General features: G+C 42.9%; 1 protein-coding gene across 2 annotated transcripts in view; it reads left to right on the plus strand.

Annotated features, from left to right (window-relative positions):
• Window positions 1–2,093: 2,093 nt before the first annotated feature.
• The window catches only part of LOC147622383 (synaptotagmin-2-like), a 127,598-nt gene continuing 111,473 nt past the window's right edge, over window positions 2,094–18,218 (plus strand). The window contains exon 1 of one of the 2 annotated variants that reach the window (XM_086821916.1): window positions 2,094–2,566. In XM_086821916.1, the coding sequence (XP_086678042.1) occupies window positions 2,303–2,566 (264 nt within the window). In that variant the 5' untranslated portion in view covers window positions 2,094–2,302. The remainder of the gene's footprint in view (window positions 2,567–18,218) is intronic. The other variant, XM_086821917.1, reaches the window with a different exon arrangement.

Here is an 18,218-nt window from a genome sequence, read left to right on the forward strand (position 1 = left end):
GTGTGTGTGTGCGTGGGCGGCGTGCGTGCATGAGGTAAGTATGCTTGCTTGATTCTTACTTGAGAAAAGCTAGATGTGGAGTGTGTGTGTGTGTGTGTGTGTGTGGGTGGCGTGCGTGCATGAGGTAAGTATGCTTGCTTGATTCTTACTTGAGAAAAGCTAGATGTGGAGTGTGTGTGTGTGTTTGTGTGTGTGTGTGTGTGTGTGTGAGAGAGAGAGAGAGAGAGAGAGAGAGAGAGAGATCCTTTAAGTAGTGGCAGTGGCCATGTATTAATTAGATGACCATGCTCTACATGTACAAATTTAGAATTCATAGATGAAAGGTAAAGTTGGGGGTATTCTAGAAAAAAGGGAAAAAAGTCATAAATAAAAGATAGGACAAGGTGCAGTCTTATATGAACCAACCCTTACAAAAATGATAGGACAAGGTGCATTCTTGTACGAACCAACCCTTACAAAAAACATGAAGAAAATATAAAACCACCTTAAATGTGAAGTGATGAAATGTAGAGTTCCTATCATCAAGAAACCTACTACTAAAGTGCATGGTTTATGAAATAAAGGCCAACAAAGCTAGGCTAACAATTTTCTAAAGATCGAAGGATAACAAGTAATTTGCGCCTCTATTAGCATAGTGTAAATGTAATTGAGCACAACCACCCAAAAAAAATTATGTACTTTAACAATAACACAAAAAAGGAAACTCTCCCTTTGTCTTACAAAATGAAATCGTTGAAATCTCAAAGATATTAAGACATTTAGGTACCAAGATATAAAGGTCCATATAATAAAAATCATTAGAGTTTATAGACTCTCTATAATTAGGCTTTGTTAGTAGTCGACCTCAATCAATCGATCAATCTAAGAGTTTGTTGGCTTGCCTTTGCCTTTGGAAAGGAAGGCCTTAGTGTCATTTAAAATTTGATTAACAAAATCTCTTGAAAATAAAAAAATCAAATAACATCCACTTCATTGAATGCATATGGTATTGACAAAAGAGTGATTCTTCTTTTTGGATTGACAAGTGATGCTTAAAAAAAAACATCACATAGAAATCCCAATTCTCATTTGTCTCTTTTGGTCCTACCCTAGTCTTCGAGGTATTAATCTTTGGTGTTGTGGTTATGAGATAACTAGAACCTAGTCATCTTTGAGTACCTCTGCCAGTTGTCCCAGAGTTCAAGCTCCATCATGTCCATCACGGTGTCCAGTCCATGTGGTTCCAGCTTCATTGTGGTGCTCACACCATCGTCTTAGCATGCTTGTTCATTAGTGGAAGTGCCACCTTCGATTGTCGTAGTGTGAGTGGCAAAATGCCAAAGTGAAAATGTAAGGAAACATGAGAAAAAATTAATTCATTGTAGAAAGAGATTTAAAAAAAAAGTCTATGTAGAAATTACAAAAGCATCATGATAAGCTCCATATGGCGTATGCTTGAAGGTTCGTGAAGTCTATATGATTGTAGGCTCATATTAGACCCCTAATTTCTATATGATTGTAGGCTCATATTAGACCCCTAATTTCTAAATTAAATCTTTGTCTGTCTCTCTTTCCCATATGTTGTCTATATGATTGTAGGCTCATATTAGACCCCTAATTTCTAAATTAAATCTTTGTCTGTCTCTCTTTCCCATATGTTGTCTATATGATTGTAGGCTCATATTAGACCCCTAATTTCTAAATTAAATCTTTGTCTATCTCTCTTTCCCATATGTTGATAGGTACCTATTGTATCCCTAAAGTAAGTCTCTCTTTCTCTCTCCTTCCTTATTTGGTAGTGGGTCTAAGTCATAGTATGTAACACCACTTGAAATTTGACAAATCTACCAATTGGAGAGTATATTAGCTTGCTTTTGCAAAAGGAAGGCCTTAGTGGCATTCGAGAAACTGACTAACTAAAACTATATATTTTCAAAAAAGAATATCTAAACTTCATTGAATGCCCATTTGTCTAAAAAAAAAACTTTTTGTAAAAATTACAAAGTCTATATAATTGTAGGCTCTTATTTTTTTTTATAAAGTTTGGCGTTAGAGAAGAGACGGGCTTAGTACCCATGGGACCCCCCTTATCATCGGGCAGTAGCTCAGTTGTTAAGGTGTTTCGATGTCAAAACCCAGGTTATGGGTTCGAACCCTGCTGGCTACCCGATTGATGTGCCTTGCCCCTGAATTGTAGGCTCTTATTGGACCCCTACTCTTATATGTTTGGAGTCTCTCTCCCTCCGTCCCTCCCTTTGTGGTCCCTCTGTAGTCTCTCTCTCTCTCTCCTTGACTTATTTTTATGACTGCGTTTTGAGGACGAATGGCAGACGACGAGCGAGAGCGAGAGCAGCAAGAGCAAGAGCAAGGGCAAGAGCAAGCGGGCGGGAGCACATTTGGTCGTGGCAGCCGGGAGTTGTCGAGGAGGATATCGGAGGTTTGGGCCAGGGGAGCCGAGGAGCTGCCGGAAAGACCCCTCCTGCCCCTCCTCCTCCCCCTCTTCTTCTTCGCCTGGCTCACCCAGCGATGCCTCCCCCTCCTCTCTAATTGGCTGCCTCTGCTCCTCGCCGCATGGGCCGCCTTCCAGGTAAATCTACTTTTATCACGCACCTCGGAGAGGCAGTACCTACAATGTATTTTTTTGCAGCGATTTGCTTTACATATTTCGAATGAGCATCCAACCTCTGATCAAGTCGTGAAATTACTTATTCAAAGTCATCATCTAGGGCTCTTATATTCCCTCCCACATGTAAGGTGCAGCCAACACAACTTCAAAGATTTTTCAAATTCGAGTAAATGCCTATGCCGACAGGATCACTCACACCTACTTTAGAGCTAAAAGTCTATACATGGCTGGATCACTCACACCTCTCCCAGAAGATTAAGTAATCAACACAATACCACTCCCGTTTTGTGTTTGCAGCTTGTGTTATGATATCTTTTTCTCACCATTTGGGCACCCCTCTTGCAACTAGCAGCCCAGCACAATCATAAGTCTACCCTCACTGTGGGAGTTTATAGGCCATCATGCAGCCATCATTGCAAATCTAAGGATTTTGAGTTGTATTCTGATTGTCACACTCAAGGGTTTGTTGAGGCTGCTTCCCATGATAAGGTAACTTTTAATTGCGAGGTGTAAATAGCACGGATGGATTGTAGAGCATGCACAACAACAGTTAGTTCTTTATTATAGGTACCAAAATTGGATTGTAGAGCATGTACAACAACAGTTAGTTCTTTATTATAGGTACCAAAATTGGATTGTAGAGCATGTACAACAACAGTTAGTTCTTTATTATAGGTACCAAAATTGGATTCCATTGTTTTCAACGTGTGCTTCTCATCAGCTATTGGATATCCATTTTGCATTAGAGTTTCCCCAACTCCATATCCAATTGCATTTGTTACAGCTACAAATAGTGGTCTAGTATAGTTTGGTTGTTGCAACACTAGAGTATGTGTAAGGACTTTTTCAATGTTTCAAAAGCTTTCTCTTGTCTCTTAGTCCAATTAAAGTTTTTTGGTTTTCTAAGGAGTTGTATCACAGAATGTGCAATAAATGCAAAATCCTTGATAAACTTCCTACAATGGCTATGTGATCCCAAAAATGATCTCAAGTCATGATTGTCACAAGACCTAGGCTATATGACAATACTATTGTTTTTCTTGGGATCTACACAAGTTTTATCTATCGATACAATGTGACCTAGGTTTTCAATTTGGTCTTGACTTTTAACTTATCCAATAATCTTAATACTTTAAATAGGTGTCAGAGAGCGGAAAGTTGTGTTGTCGCATTGAGACACAAGGCCTAGGGTTGAAAAGTTTCACATCCTTCACAAAGGGGTTTGACTCTTGAATGAATAGTTATGTACATCTTTTGAATGAGACATGTCTCTTCATAGGTGGCCCATGTGATAGGCTGTGACTTTTCACTAGTGTTCTTTCAATGATTGAAGGCTAATCAAGAGTAATTAGAGAGATTAAGTCACAATCGTGACATTCTCTTCTAGTTAAAATAAGACTTCGGCGAAATAAGAGACTTATGATGTTGAAAGAGTTTTGGAAATATTGCTAGATGTTGATGAAGATCTTCGTCATTTTGCCATGTTAGAGTTGAGTTCTTTGTCATTAGGCCATTTAAGCTTGTGGTGAAGCTCGCACTGAGAATTATTGAAAAGTTTTTCTCTATTGTCTTATTGTCGTGCTTTAAATTCTAAATCCCAAGTCGTGGCATTATTCTTTAATGCCTTCATCTTTGTCGGCTTCCAAATGTTCGGCTTGAAGTTGACTTGGTTATGTTGCGGTGTAGAAGAATTTGAAGGTTCAAGCATGAATTCTCTTGAGAATACTTCAATAGTATTTGTTGAAGTGATGGGCTTGAAAGTAGTGAAGTACTGATCCAAGTTATTAGAAGAATGTGTGAAATTCTCTGCAATTCTCTTGCTTGGTATCAACTGGGTCATCCCATGTGGGTAAGGTTAAAACAAGTGTTATATTCGCTTTGGTAGTCTTTGTGTCTTCAAAGAAGTCCACCGGTGGTGACTCATCATTTTGATATAAAGACTTTTCAAAATCATCCTCTTGCCATTTTCTGAAGTCATGTTGGAAGAATCCTCTGTGTTATCATCAAGTGATTCAATAAAGTTTGCCATAGATGTATCGAGGTAAGGATAGTCTACTTTAGTTCCATGAATATGTTCCATGTTAGTGTGTGAAGTCTTTGAAGAAATTGTTGAAGCAAGGCTAGCACTAACATGAAGTGCATGAGCTATTGCATATTTTCGTTTTGAATTATCAGAGCAATCTTTTGAAGTTGAAGGTTCACATTATGGTTTTGGGTAGCATTGGGTTGTTTAGGACATTCAAACCATCTATGATTACCATGACATTGTGCATGATCCAGTCTTTTGTTCACGAGAAGATGAGGCTGTTGTAGGGCGACGATTGTGAGGCTGGTCACGTCCATGATCAGATGCCCACGGTTGAAAGAGTTGCTGACGCTTAGAATGATAGGAAGATGGTCCTTCTCGTCGGCGAGGTGGTTGTGAATGTTGCCAAGGGGAGTTGGGTCGAAACTGAAAGTTGCCTAATGAGGATTGTTCATAACCATCACGAGCCATACGTGAACCGTTGCCATAATAACCTTGAGAGACCAATGCTTGAGAATTCGGATTCAGATCTACAACATGCTTGGTGTAGTGAATGGTGGCACCAAGGTCGATAGGGTTGTACTTTTGCACATTGGTATGAAGTGTGGGGTGTAAACCTTCAATGAAGGTATGAAGCTCTTCCGTTGGGGATAGAAAATCATCTAGGTATATAATTCAGCCGTATTAGCGGACATGCAGATTTCACATTGTGAAGTTTTCGTCCGAGTTGCGGCCGGTTGATATTGTGCTTGTTCTTTCTATCTTTAGTGGTGCATTTGTCCTATCAACTACTTATTTGCTGTACTAATTCTTTCTATTTGCTACTTCCCTCAGTGCTAGGCTTCATTATGGTTGAGTGTGCCCTGCATCTCCGGAGGTTTGACAGAAACTCAGTACAAAGGGCTTTGTGTGAATATATATGCTCTTATGTGTGTGTGTGTGTGTGTGTGGAGAGTGTGTGTGAGAGCATATCTTGATACAGAGTTCTACACCCACTATTGGGCACTGATGACGTTAGTGGGAATGTCGTAGTATTTAGTCCATACTATGCATAATGGAGTTGATAGTTATATAGTCTTGTGGGTTGACTACCATGAGTATATAACACGCACGTTCCTAAAAGGTGAATTTGGGCATGTTCTTGGATTCATCTAGGTATATATATAGAAAATCAATTTCCATATCAGGCTAGTGAACTGGGAGACATAAGAAGCTAGAGAATCACTTTGGTCCAAGTGGCATAACCGAGTTTGGGCTTGAAAATTTGCATTGGAAGGAATGAACTGCTTACGGATGACTTGCTCAAATTTCTTCCATGTTGTAACCGTTTTTCCAGTGTGTGGTCACCGTTGCCACCAAAGTAAAGAGTATCTTGAAGCAAGGATGCGGCAATTATAATCTTCTTGGTATCGGTAAGGACCATAGAGTCAAAATTCAAGCGTAGTTTGTAAAGCCATTGTTCAAGTGTGTGCTTATTGTGTTGTCCTTCATAAGACTTGGGAGGGGTTTAATTACTTACCAATTTCTTTGTATTACTAGCTTGCAAAGACGATAGTGTCTTTGGATCGTTACCTTCCACCATGTCTTCATTGTCTAGTACTGATGCTATAGTGTCGACTGTTGGTACAGAACTGGTATGAGAATGGCGATCTGTCTGCAAAAGCTGGATCGGAGAAGCCAATGTGGCCATGGACTCTTGAAGCTGTTGTTGGAACTGTTGCTGCATCTACAAAGCCTACTGCCAGTCGATGGGAGCCGGGGTGCAAGGTTGGTGGGTTTGGTCCTCCGTAGTAGTAGGCTAAGATGAAGACTCCGAAAGTTGAGACTCGAGGGGTTGTGGTTGCTGACGCCTTTGGGCCCTAGTGAGAACTGTCAGCAGGTGGGTGAGGAAGAGACATATTGTGACCTGGAAAGGGTAAGTTGCAAGCTGGGGAGGCTGCTATAGATCACCTGTATAGGTAGGAGGAACAACTGGAACCGAGAGCACTGGGATTGGTTGTTGACGGTGAAGAGGGAACAGAGAGGGTTTTTATTTTTTGTAAACCGTAAGTCCCAATTTGCGCACCCGAAGTGTGTGGTGCCTGTATGGTAATGAATTTTGGGTTTGTTGAACACCAAAGTGCCACATTGTTTGGGTTGTTGGTTTTGGTTTTTTTTTGTTGTTGTTGGTTAAAGGTAGGTCCTCTTTGTAAGTAAAAATGCTAGCATCTGCACATCATTGTGGAATGTTGTCGATGTGGAGAAGAGGGGGGAATTTTTCTTGCTTTGGAATGTTGCATGGAGATGGGGGAAGTTGTTGAATCGCGATTGTACGCATAAAGAGGGGGGTGGGGGGTACTGTACATGGCAGGCCGTTTCTTTTTTTTTTTTTTTTGGGAGTTAATGTTGCCATTTTGAGTACATGAGTCAGGCTGGTATGTTTTTTTTTTGGGGGTGCGGCTATTTTTCTATTTTTTTCCTTGGGGCCGGCTGTGCGAAAGCATGTCAGACTGTCGTTTTGTTTTTTTGTGTATGGTTGGTCGGTTACAAACTTGTGGATGCTTCTTTTTTTTTTGGGGGGGTTGTTTTTTTAATATAAATGTGGGCTGTCCTACGTAACTAAGGTGTAAAACCCTTTTTTTAAAGTTAGAAGGCTAAAAGCCTTAATGTTTTAAAACATTCACTTATAATGGCTCTTTAGAAGGAAAAGGACTTCTCCTTATAGATGCTGATTCAGCCTGGAGGGTGATGTATTGTGCAAAACGAAGCCTATAAGAGGGTGGAGAGGGAGTCAATCATTTGCGCGGCAAGGCCATGGGTGCCGGTGTAATCAGAAAGCCTTCCATTGTTTTTTTTTGTGTAGAAGAAGCTAATGTATATTTGGAGGAAAAGGTAAAATCAAGAAAAATTGGGCAAAGGAGTAAAAATTGGTGGGCATTCTCTCCCATTCTTTCATACAAACCTTGCTAAGGTTAATTTTAGGGGTAAGGTTGGTTGTTTTTTAGGGTTAGGGTTTGGTTGTGGGCATCCTACAGGTTGGAGCTTTGTTTGATGTGATACTACTGTTAAGCTTTTAGCTTAATTAAACATAATTAATGATCTTAATATTTAAATACTTAGCAAGAGTGTCATGTGCACAGTGGGTATCTACTGTGTGCTATACGCATGCAAGACTAGTTTCGAGGCTTGGGGAAGCTTGGAACTAGGCAAGCTGATTGACGAGCTGAGTTAGGGAAATACTAACGGGCGGGCACCCAAGTATGGACGGGCGGGCGGCCAAGTGTGGACGCCCGATGACCGGCCAAGAGCCTATAAAAGGGTGGTCAAGGTTAGTTATTGTATCGAGGCTCGCGAGGGCAACTTCGTGGCGGTATGGGACGTCACGAGGAGGAGATTGGTCGGTACGTCAACCTAGTTAGCTCAGCTCGTGGCTCGGTGGGGACAGCCAAGACTGTGGGCTTGCCCACGGCTGTCATGGTTGGGAGGTGAGTCAGGCCTGCACCCCCTTGCTTGTTTGTTTGTTCGTTTGTTTGCAGGTTTCGAGTTCGAACCAAGATCGATCACGAGGGGATCCGTGGGGATTTGACAGTGGTATCAGAGCATATCTCGTGAACGAGCAAGTCGGTAGGTAGAGAAGAAGAGGTCAAAGAACGGTATGTGTTAAAAAGCTTGCTGTTTTTTCTGTGCATACTGCAGTTTTCAGATTAGTATGTGTTTTTTCTTCATCAAAGAACCCCATGTTGATGGGAGATGGTAGTTTAGTAAGGGTTGATTGCTTTGCAAAGAAGGGGAGTTGTGTTGTGCAGTCGCATGAGAGAAAACAGAAAAAAAAAGAAGAAGAAAAAAGCATGTTGATTTTCGTTGCTTTTTGGCGCATGAGAGAGAGAGCGAGCGCAGAATTGCTTGAAGCGTTGCTGGCGGGTGTGCGTTTTGGGCCGCAAGAAAACCTGTAGGCAGGCGCCTAAGGCCATGTAGGCCTGCGTAGCCAGGTTAGCCAGGCGCCTAGGCTTGCGTAGCCAGGCCTACGCAGCCTAGCGCAGGCAGGCTAGGCCAGGCCGGCGCCTAGGCCAGGCAGGCCAGGCGGGCCAGCGCTCATGCCAGGCAGCCGGCGCCCAGTCCACATCCAGCAGGTTGGCGCCCAGGCCCCGCACAGCAGGCTGGTGAAGCGCACGTTGGCGGACAAGTTGGCGCAGCACTCGAGCGAAGGTGCAGGCGACGACAAGAAAGCAGCCGGCAGCCTCCACGTCAGCAGACAGCGTCGGGTTAATCCAGGAGGAGAAAAAAAGAAAAAACAAAACGCAAGGAAAGCATACGTTTTTAGTGCTTTCGTTTTTTGTTTTTTTTGGGGAGTTTAATTTTTTTATTTAAAAAAAGGTTTAAAAGTTCTCTCCTCTCTAAGGTTTCCAAGGTTTTTATTTTTATTTTTATTTTTATTTAAAGACAAGAGAATATATATATCCATATATATATATATATATATATATATATATATATATATATAAATATATATATATATTTATTCAAGAAAAAAAAAAGAAAAAAAACACAAAAGCTAAAGTAAAAGCTAAGCATAGCTTTTCGAGATTTTTTTTGGCTTTTGGGAAACCTTTATAAACCCCTCTAGTGGGCTTCTTGCCACACATCTCTCGAGTTCTCAAGTTCTCAAGTTTTCAAGCTCTCAAGCTCTCGAGTTCGCTCGCACTTTTGTTGTGCAAAGATCGAATTTTCTCTCCACGTACCCTCTTCACGATGTCGACCCAAGAATCAGAGTTGGAGCCCCTCGTGGAACGCGAAGGCTTGCCGGCTAGAAGTTACCGATGCCGATCTTTTTGACGAGTTTGTGTGAAAATCAGATTTCCAAGAGTTCAAAGTAGCTCTCGAAGCTTCTTCGACGGAACGTCAAGCACAAATCGCAGCCCAGATGCAGGCTTTGCAGAACTCCATCGCTCTATTGACCACTACCCTCTCTACTTTCTCGGGAATGGATACCTTGGCTTCTGCTTTAGGCCCCAATATTACTCCGGAACCGTTCAGGGGGGCGAGCAAAAGCAGAGAACCAAGGAGATCGTGGACACTTGGCTACACAAGTGGCAAGTTCACTTTCAGTTTCATCCATATGATGATGGAAAAAGGATCCAGTTAGCAGCAGGTTTCCTGTCCGGCAAAGCTTTGCTTTGGTGGAAGGAACTGAACCCTAAGCCAACGACTTGGGCACAATTTGAAGACATTTTCAAGAAAGAATTCCTCAAGAAAGAGGATGATTACGATGTTGTTGCCCGGTTTTCAGCTTTGACCATGACCTCGCAGCCCCTCACTTATGAGGTCTACCTCCAGAAGTTTCGTGACTTGCAAATGAAAGCTACAAAGATGGATCCCACTACTCTTTTGGGGTTTTTCGTAGCTGGTTTACTCGACTCGTACCGATTACAGGTTAAAAATAACAAATGTAAAACTTTGGACGAGGCCATCCATTCAGCTCGTATCTATGATGATACGATGGTCTCTTCCAAATCGAAACCCGTTACCGAGCAGGGGAACAAGCATAAAAGAAAGTTCTCCGCACCTATGGCTAACACGAGTGAAGGCAAGTCTTCGGACCAACCTTCGAAAAGTTCAAGTTCGACACCAGCGAAGAAGAAACGACTCCTTAGGGCTTTGAAGCTCAAGAAGGAAGGACGTTGTTTTATCTGCGAAGAAAAAGGACACATGCGTAATGAGTGCCCAAAGCAAAAGGGTACCAAGTCAAACGCAGGACCCAAGCCAAAGGCAGCTAACCAGTTGTCTTTGACAGGTACGTCAATTACTGTACTTTCTCGCCCTAGTACTTGTTCTGATTGTCTGTTCAATTCTAAAGTATTTGGCATGCATGATCTTCTCCGAGTATATGGAGAAGTGAATGGCATAAAATTCACATTCTGTTAGACCCTAGCAGTTCGCATAACTTTGTTAACTACAAACTTGTGCAGAAATTGAGTCTTGATACGACACTCAGCAACCATACCTATGAGGTACGGGAAGACAAGTTTGGGATCGCAAGGTGGAGATGTTTCCAATCCAGATTCAGGACTACAAAGATACTCTGGAATGCTATGTTATGCATCTGGAAAATGTAGACTTGTTATTAGGGATTGAGTGGTTTAAGACTCTTGATGTCCAGATAGATTGGTCTAGTCATATTTTTTCTTTTCAGCATAGGGACACCAAGTATAGTATTTTAGGTGATTGTATCCATCCCTCTCAGGGACCTCTTGTAAATACAATTGATTTTGGAAATATAATGGATTCTTCTTTGTATACCGCTTTCCATTGTGTCTTGATTCCACTTTCTTCTTTTCTCATCCCTTCGTTGGATGTGAATGAATTAAGTGTGTTTGAAAGCAAAGAATTACAGAAGATACTTGATTCGTTTCAAGACGTATTTCCTAAGGAATTGCCATCGGGTTTACCACTTGAACGGGCAGTAGATCATCGTATTGACTTGATCCCTGTGCTCATCGTGTGAGTATTCCACCTTATAGGATGAGCCAAGCTAAGGAAGATAAGTTGGCTAAACAACTCGAAGATTATTTGAGGATGGGCCAGATCCGTCCGAGTAAATCACCTTGGGGTGCACCTGTGTTGCTTAGGAGAAAGAAGGACAATACTTGGAGAATGTGTATAGATTACAAAAGATTGAACAAGTTGACTATTAAGAACCGTTATCCTCTCCCTAGATCAGATGAGCTAATTGACCGGTTAGCAGGAGCGAAATATTTCACGAAAGATAGATTTACGTAGTGGCTATCACCAGATACGTATTCATGAAAGGCATGTCGAAAGAACCGCCTTTCGGACTAGGTATGGCCATTACGAGTTTCTCGTATTACCTTTTGGGTTAACCAATGCTCCAGCCACTTTCCAGCAAATGATGAACGATCTTTTTCGTGAACATTTGGGGAAATTTGTGGTGGTGTTCCTGGATGATATTTTGATGTATAGCCGTACTCTTGAGGATCATGTCAGACACCTCACGATTGTCTTATCTATTTTAAGACAGAATCGACTATATGCTAAATTGAGTAAATGTGAGTTCTTTATGACCGACATCATTTACTTGGGACACAAGATCACTAGAGATGGATTGAGCATTGACTATGACCGAGTTCAGAAGGTTTTGGACTGGCCTATACCGCGAAGAGTGAAACAACTTCGTTCTTTTCTCGGTTTTGTTGTTTTTCTTCGGAAATCTGTACGGGAGTACTCTCAGCTCACACTACCGATGACCGACTTATTGAAAGGTCGTGGACGTAAGTCCAATCAGCCTATCACTTGGAATAACGATTTGGATATGGCCTTCAGACTTTTGAAAGATAAAGTCAAGGAAGCACCTATCTTAGCATTGCCTGATCCTAGTCGGCGTTATGTTCTTGAAACTGATGCCAGTGACTATGCTATCGGGGCTGCTTTATTTCAAGATGGTAGACCGGTTGCTTTTGAAAGTAAAAAGCTAGACGACACTCAATCTCGTTGGCCAACCCTTGAGAAGGAGCTTTATGCTGTGATTCATGCTATTAAGGTTTGGAGACATTACTTATATGGCTCCAAGTTTGTGGTATTGACTGATCATCAGTCAATCAAGTATGTGTGTGATGCGGATGATTTGAGAGGTAGGAAAGCTCGTTGGGCAGAGTTAATGCAAGATTTTGATTTTGAGATCCGTTATCGGAAAGGGTCCATGAATAATATTGCAGATGCGCTTAGTCGAATTAGAGAGGTGAATACTTTGTCGTTCACCGAGATTTCTACTGACTTATTTCAGTCATTGAGAGGGCTTTGCAGGACTGATAGTTATTTTGGTCCATTTTGGCAGAAGATCCAGGACGGGAGCTCATTGATTGACCAAGACTCGATGACTGAGCAGTCTACTATTCAGGCTGCAGGAGGTCAGTGGATGATTCGGAATGGTTTACTATTCCGTAATGACAAAATTTGTGTACCACAGATCCCGGACATTAGGTCCAAGATTCTGAGGGAGTGTCACGACGCCCCTTCTGCTGGACACCCTGGGGTACATAGGACACTATCATTAGTGAAATATACTTTTTATTGGCCAAAGATGAAAGGGTATGTAGAAGATTATGTTCTCAAGTGTCAGATTTGTCAGGCAAATAAAGCTGAACGCTTTAGACAGGCTGGATTGTTGCATCCTTTGCAAATCCCAAGTAATAAGTGGGAAAGTATATCCATGGATTTTATTACCGGATTGCCAAGAACACATCAAGGCCACGATTCTATTTGGGTTGTGGTAGATTGCTTGACAAAGATGGCTAGATTTTTACCGACCCGGAAGACTATTACAGCTACGCAATTAGCTCGGCAGTTTATCGAGCAATTGTTTAGACTGTACGGGTTACCGCAGGACATAGTCAGTGATAGGGACTCTAAGTTTACGAGTGACTTTTGGAAACTTGTTTTCGAGAAGTTGGAAACAACTTGGAATTTGAGTTCCTCAGATCATCCTCAATCTGATGGCCAGACTGAAAGAGTGAATCAGATTTTGGAGGATATGCTTCGAGCATATGTATCCAAAAGACAGAGTTCATGGGAGGATTATCTTCCTATGTTAGAATTTGCATATAACAATACTAAGCATACGAGTACAGGATTTAGTCCTTTCATGCTTATGTATGGTTTTCAACCAAGATCACCTGTTACAGTAGGATTCTCAGGACTTCAGCATGATGCAGCACGTAATTTTTTGCAAGATATGCAGGAAATGTTACAAGTTGCAAAGGAATCTATTAGAAGTGCTCAAGACCGAGACAGGTTTTATTCTAATAGACATCGTTCACCTAGAGAGTTCTCTGAAGGAACGATGGTGTATTTGCGAGTTCCGAAAGATTCCGAGACTTTACGAACAGGTAGATCTCCGAAATTATCCCCTAGATACTGTGGACCATTTCGTGTTACACGACGGATTGGTTCAGTTGCATATGAATTGGATTTGCCTTCTCATGTGAAAGTTCATCCTGTATTTCATGTCAGTAGACTTAAGGAAGTACTGGGTGGAACAGATCAGTTAGTTACTCCTCAAGAAATTATAGATGTCCAGGACATGACATTTGTTCCGCACGAACCTGAAAAGATTCTTGGATTTCGTGAACGAAGATTGCGTAACACGCTTATCACGGAATACAAGATCAAGTGGAAGGATCGTGTTGAGGAGGACGCTACATGGGAGACATTGACTTCTCTTCAGAGAGATTACCCTGGCTTTTTAGTGAGCTCAGGAGTGAGCTCTTAGAGGAAGGGGAGTATGTCATGTGCACAGTGGGTATCTACCATGTGCTATACGCATGCAAGACTAGTTTCGAGGCTTGGGGAAGCTTGGAACTAGGCAGGCTGATTGACGAGCTGAGTTAGGAAAATACTAACGGGCGGGCACCCAAGTATGGACGGGCGGGCGGCCAAGTGTGGACGCCCGATGACCGGCCAAGAGCCTATAAAAGGGTGGCCAAGGTTAGTTATTGTATCATAGAGAGTCTCGCGAGTTTGTGAGAGCTCTATGGTCTTGGAGCCTGGATCTAGTGCAGACGTGCACCTGCTTTATGCAGCCGAGGCCGGCAGCAATCTCGAGGCTCGTGAGGGCAACTTCGTGGCGGTATGGGACGTCACGAGGAGGAGATTGGTTGGTACGTCAACCTAGTTAGCTCAGCTCGTGGCTCGGTGGGGACAGCCAAGACTGTGGGCTTGCCCACGGCTGTCATGGTTGGGAGGTGAGTCAGGCCTGCATCCCCTTGCTTCTTTGTTTGTTCGTTTGTTTGCAGGTTTCGAGTTCGAACCAAGATCGATCACGAGGGGATACGTGGGGATTTGACAAAGAGCGCGGAAAGCTTGGTTGTCGCATTGAGACACAAGGCCTTCTTAAATAGGGCGTGAAAAGTTACAAATGAAGAGACATATTCTTGACAAAAGGGTGTGACTCTTGAATGAATAGTTATGTCTTTTGAATGAGACATGTCTCTTCATAGGTGTCCCATGTGATAGGTGTGACCCTTCAGTGGTGTCCTTTCAATGATTGAAGACTAATCAAGAGTAGCGGAATAGGTAATGTAGGAGAGAACTTTCTCTCTTGGGAGGTGATAATAATATTCTTCCTCTAAGACTCATAACTAACATTTTGTGTGTTGCATGCTCGGAAGCCTTGCTGTATGGCAATATCCATAGCCCTAAGCCTGAATAAGAACAAGATACTGATTTAAACATCATTAAGATAGAGGAGAGAGAGAGTCGGTGTCAAGTTTTCTTGTATTTAATATGGTACAAAAAGGTGACTGAATGCTTGTGCATGGTTAGGTCCTTGGTCCACCCTAATGGGGTGACCTCTGGCCCCCTTTCTACATGCTAAGTACTAAATGCTACTTCTGAATGATGAAATGACTGAACTACTTGATGCAAATGATGATCTATGCTTTTAAAGGTTGCTGGTCGGTCAGCAGATGCTGTTGTCGGCCAGCTTTGGACATGAATATTCTTGAATTATCTTGATAAATGCTATGCTTCAATCAATACTTGCCCACACTTGTTGGTCTTCAACTTGATGTTGGCCCGCCTGCTGCGTGTACTCCCTTGAAGGCTACCGACTGCTGGCCGGATGCTTGAGAAGGCTGTTGATTGGGTTCCCATGCCCTCCTTCATTATGATGATGATGATGACGACGACGACGACGATGTTGATGATGATGATGATGTTGATGTTGATGCTAATGATGCTATTGATGATGATGACACTGATGATGTCCTACATGCTGTCTTAACTGCTATATTACTTAGGGATTAATGTTGTTCATGCTGGAGATTAGCCATGGCACGAGAGTGCACGTGACATCCCCTCGTGCTAAACTTGATGAGACAGGGTGGACACCCTGTCATCCTCCCTCCTTGGACTACTGACTTTGACCTTCTCCTTTAACTTTGACTCTTTTTGTTTGAACACCTTCCACTTCTGATCTCCACTTCCAAGTCTTGTTGAAGAATTGAGCAACTGTTCCATTGCTGTCCCCATGCCTGTTATTATCCCTTCCCCTTAACATAGCAGCGGTTCACTTACTGGAACTCATCATGCCTGTTGCCAGGCCTTTGGAACTGATCTAAGAGCTAATGTACTGGTTCCGAGTGCATACCCTCATGGAATGCTACATGCACTGAGGTTGATCGTGATAACGCACAACAGGGCCTTCTTTATATCTTATGTGGTGAGAATCTTAGCATCCAATTCACCGAGTAGAGAGTGAAGTAGACGACACCTTATTGGGTCCCAAATACCCACTGAAGCCCCCCTCCCCTCCCCTCCCCCTTTGCAAGCAGGAATATTTGCTTATATTATTCTTTGGAGAATGCTGTCCAATGCTTGAGAAAACAAGCAATATGAGTGCCCAATGCAAGGACGAGGAAGACCGTACGTTGGCTGAGTATCCACTAATTTCGAGGCATTGCAGAAGACTCTTCAGGCCACTTATGCAAGTCCAGATAGCTGTAGGACTGCACATATGCTGGCTGAATGCTGAAGAGGACTTCAATGATTTGCTTGGAAGAAGTAGGATGATTATCTACTGCTTATACTGCTGCTGAACTTTGCTGAAGACTGAATGAATAATGAGGAATGATGTGGCTGCTTTTATATGCCAAAAGGCTGCCGGTCGGTTGGAGGGAAGCTGTCGGCCTCTTTAATATGGACAAAAAATGCTGTTTAAACAGCATTAAATGCTGTGCAACAGGCTTATGGTGATATTTTGTCCCTGCCGACCGCTGTTTGCCTTCATTAATGCTGGCCGACAAGAGTCCCTAGGGCCCCATGGCTAGTCGACTGCAGGTAGGGGCAATATTAGGCAGCTGACTGGCTGCCTAGGCCCCTCCATGGCCTAGATGATGCCCCTTTGTGTGCTGCCATGATCATGGGATGGCTTTGGCTGTCCCATTTGCTTTCTAATGCAATTAAATGCAAGACCTATTGCTAGGGCTGGCTTTTACATGCACTATCTGATGAATTCTCCAAGTGGGTTAAGAGGTCCGACTCTCGAGTGACTTCTATGGCTTGGAGATTGACCTATGTAGCTCATGCTTGACTATCCCCGGACTGAGGGCTCACAATGGGTTCACGGCATACGACAAATATTCCTATAAAAAGATACTACTTCTGTACAAAATGTTGCACTGATGATCATGCCAGTGTGTCACTGTGTACCCTAGTGTAGGGTGCACGAAACATTCCCTCCTGCTTAACTCGGCGGCAGGTTCAGGGCTTCCAAGTAGTCCGCCAACAATTGGGGGTACTCCTAAAAGAACTCTTCATCCAACCATATTGCTTCATGCGTTCCTCGGTCTTTAAACTTCGTATAAAACTGTCGTATGCTTTGACCAAAAGGATGCTTCTATTTGTGGAGGAGATTTTGCTTTGGCTCTATGACTTCGGCTTCGTCGATCATATCTAGTTGTTGCTCTTCTGATATATCTTGCAATGCTAGACCTACATATGGCTTCATCCCATGCACCCTCAACTCTCACCATATCCATCCCAATATCCTAGCTATCCAGGTCAACATCACTCTCATCACTATCATCATTTGACTCTTGAGTCACTCTCATAGGTCTCCTCTAGCTTCTCTACGGTTGATTGCAATGTTGCTATCCTCCTCAAACTCGAACAAGACTTACGTCTCCCCCTCTCACAATAATCATACATGAAAGACATTGTGCATAGTCCAACTTTTCGGCAACTTTAACTTTAAAGAGACATCACTTAACTTCTGAATGATGGGAAAAGGTCTGAAAATTCGGAATGAAAGTTTGAGACAACGCTTGCCCACTTGCTTTAGCTGTTGTTTCATGATGAGGAGATATACCCAATCTCCTTCCTTAAAGTTGACATCTCGCCTGGATTTGTTGGCGTGCCGAGTATATACTTCCTGAGCTTCGGCAAGGCGCTCTGTTACATATCCGTAACGCCGCTACGGGCGTTACCACGAGAGGGAACGGCCTCTGGTTCACCACCCAGCCATAGAGGAAGAATGAGGATTGCCCCTCATCCCCCAGGCTATATAGTGTGGGGCCTGCCGTCCACACTAGCCTGGCCGCCCATGACTCCGCATGGGCGTTCTCTCCCACTGAACCCCGAACATGGCCATCCGGTCTGCCGTCGGTCACAGGCATTACAGCCTACGTGACATTACCCCCCCCTTAAGAAGAGTTTTCGTCCTCGAAAACAAGCTGGGGAAACCTTTTGAAAATTGCACTACGGCGTTCCCAGGTTGCTACTCCTCATCCCTATCTGTCCATTTAACAAGTACCTCCTGCTACACTTTATGTCGGGTTTGTCTGTCACGATACTATAGAATCTTTTCAGATTCATGTGGTATCTTTGGTGGCTCTATCAAGTCCACCAAATCTCTGGAGAAACTACGTTCTCTACCCCGTGAACTGATTTCTTCAGTTTACTGACATGGAAGACAGGATGGACTTGAGAACTCTCCGGTAACTCAAGTTTATATGCTACGTCCCCAATCTTCTTAAGGATTTTAAAAGGACCACAATAGCTCGGAGAAAGTTTATTACACTTTCTCGTTTTCATGGT

The sequence above is a fragment of the Cibotium barometz genome, chromosome 28 (genome assembly GCF_041138505.1).
Source record: "Cibotium barometz isolate CiBa-2024 chromosome 28, ASM4113850v1, whole genome shotgun sequence".
In the NCBI taxonomy this organism is placed as follows: domain Eukaryota; kingdom Viridiplantae; phylum Streptophyta; class Polypodiopsida; order Cyatheales; family Cibotiaceae; genus Cibotium; species Cibotium barometz.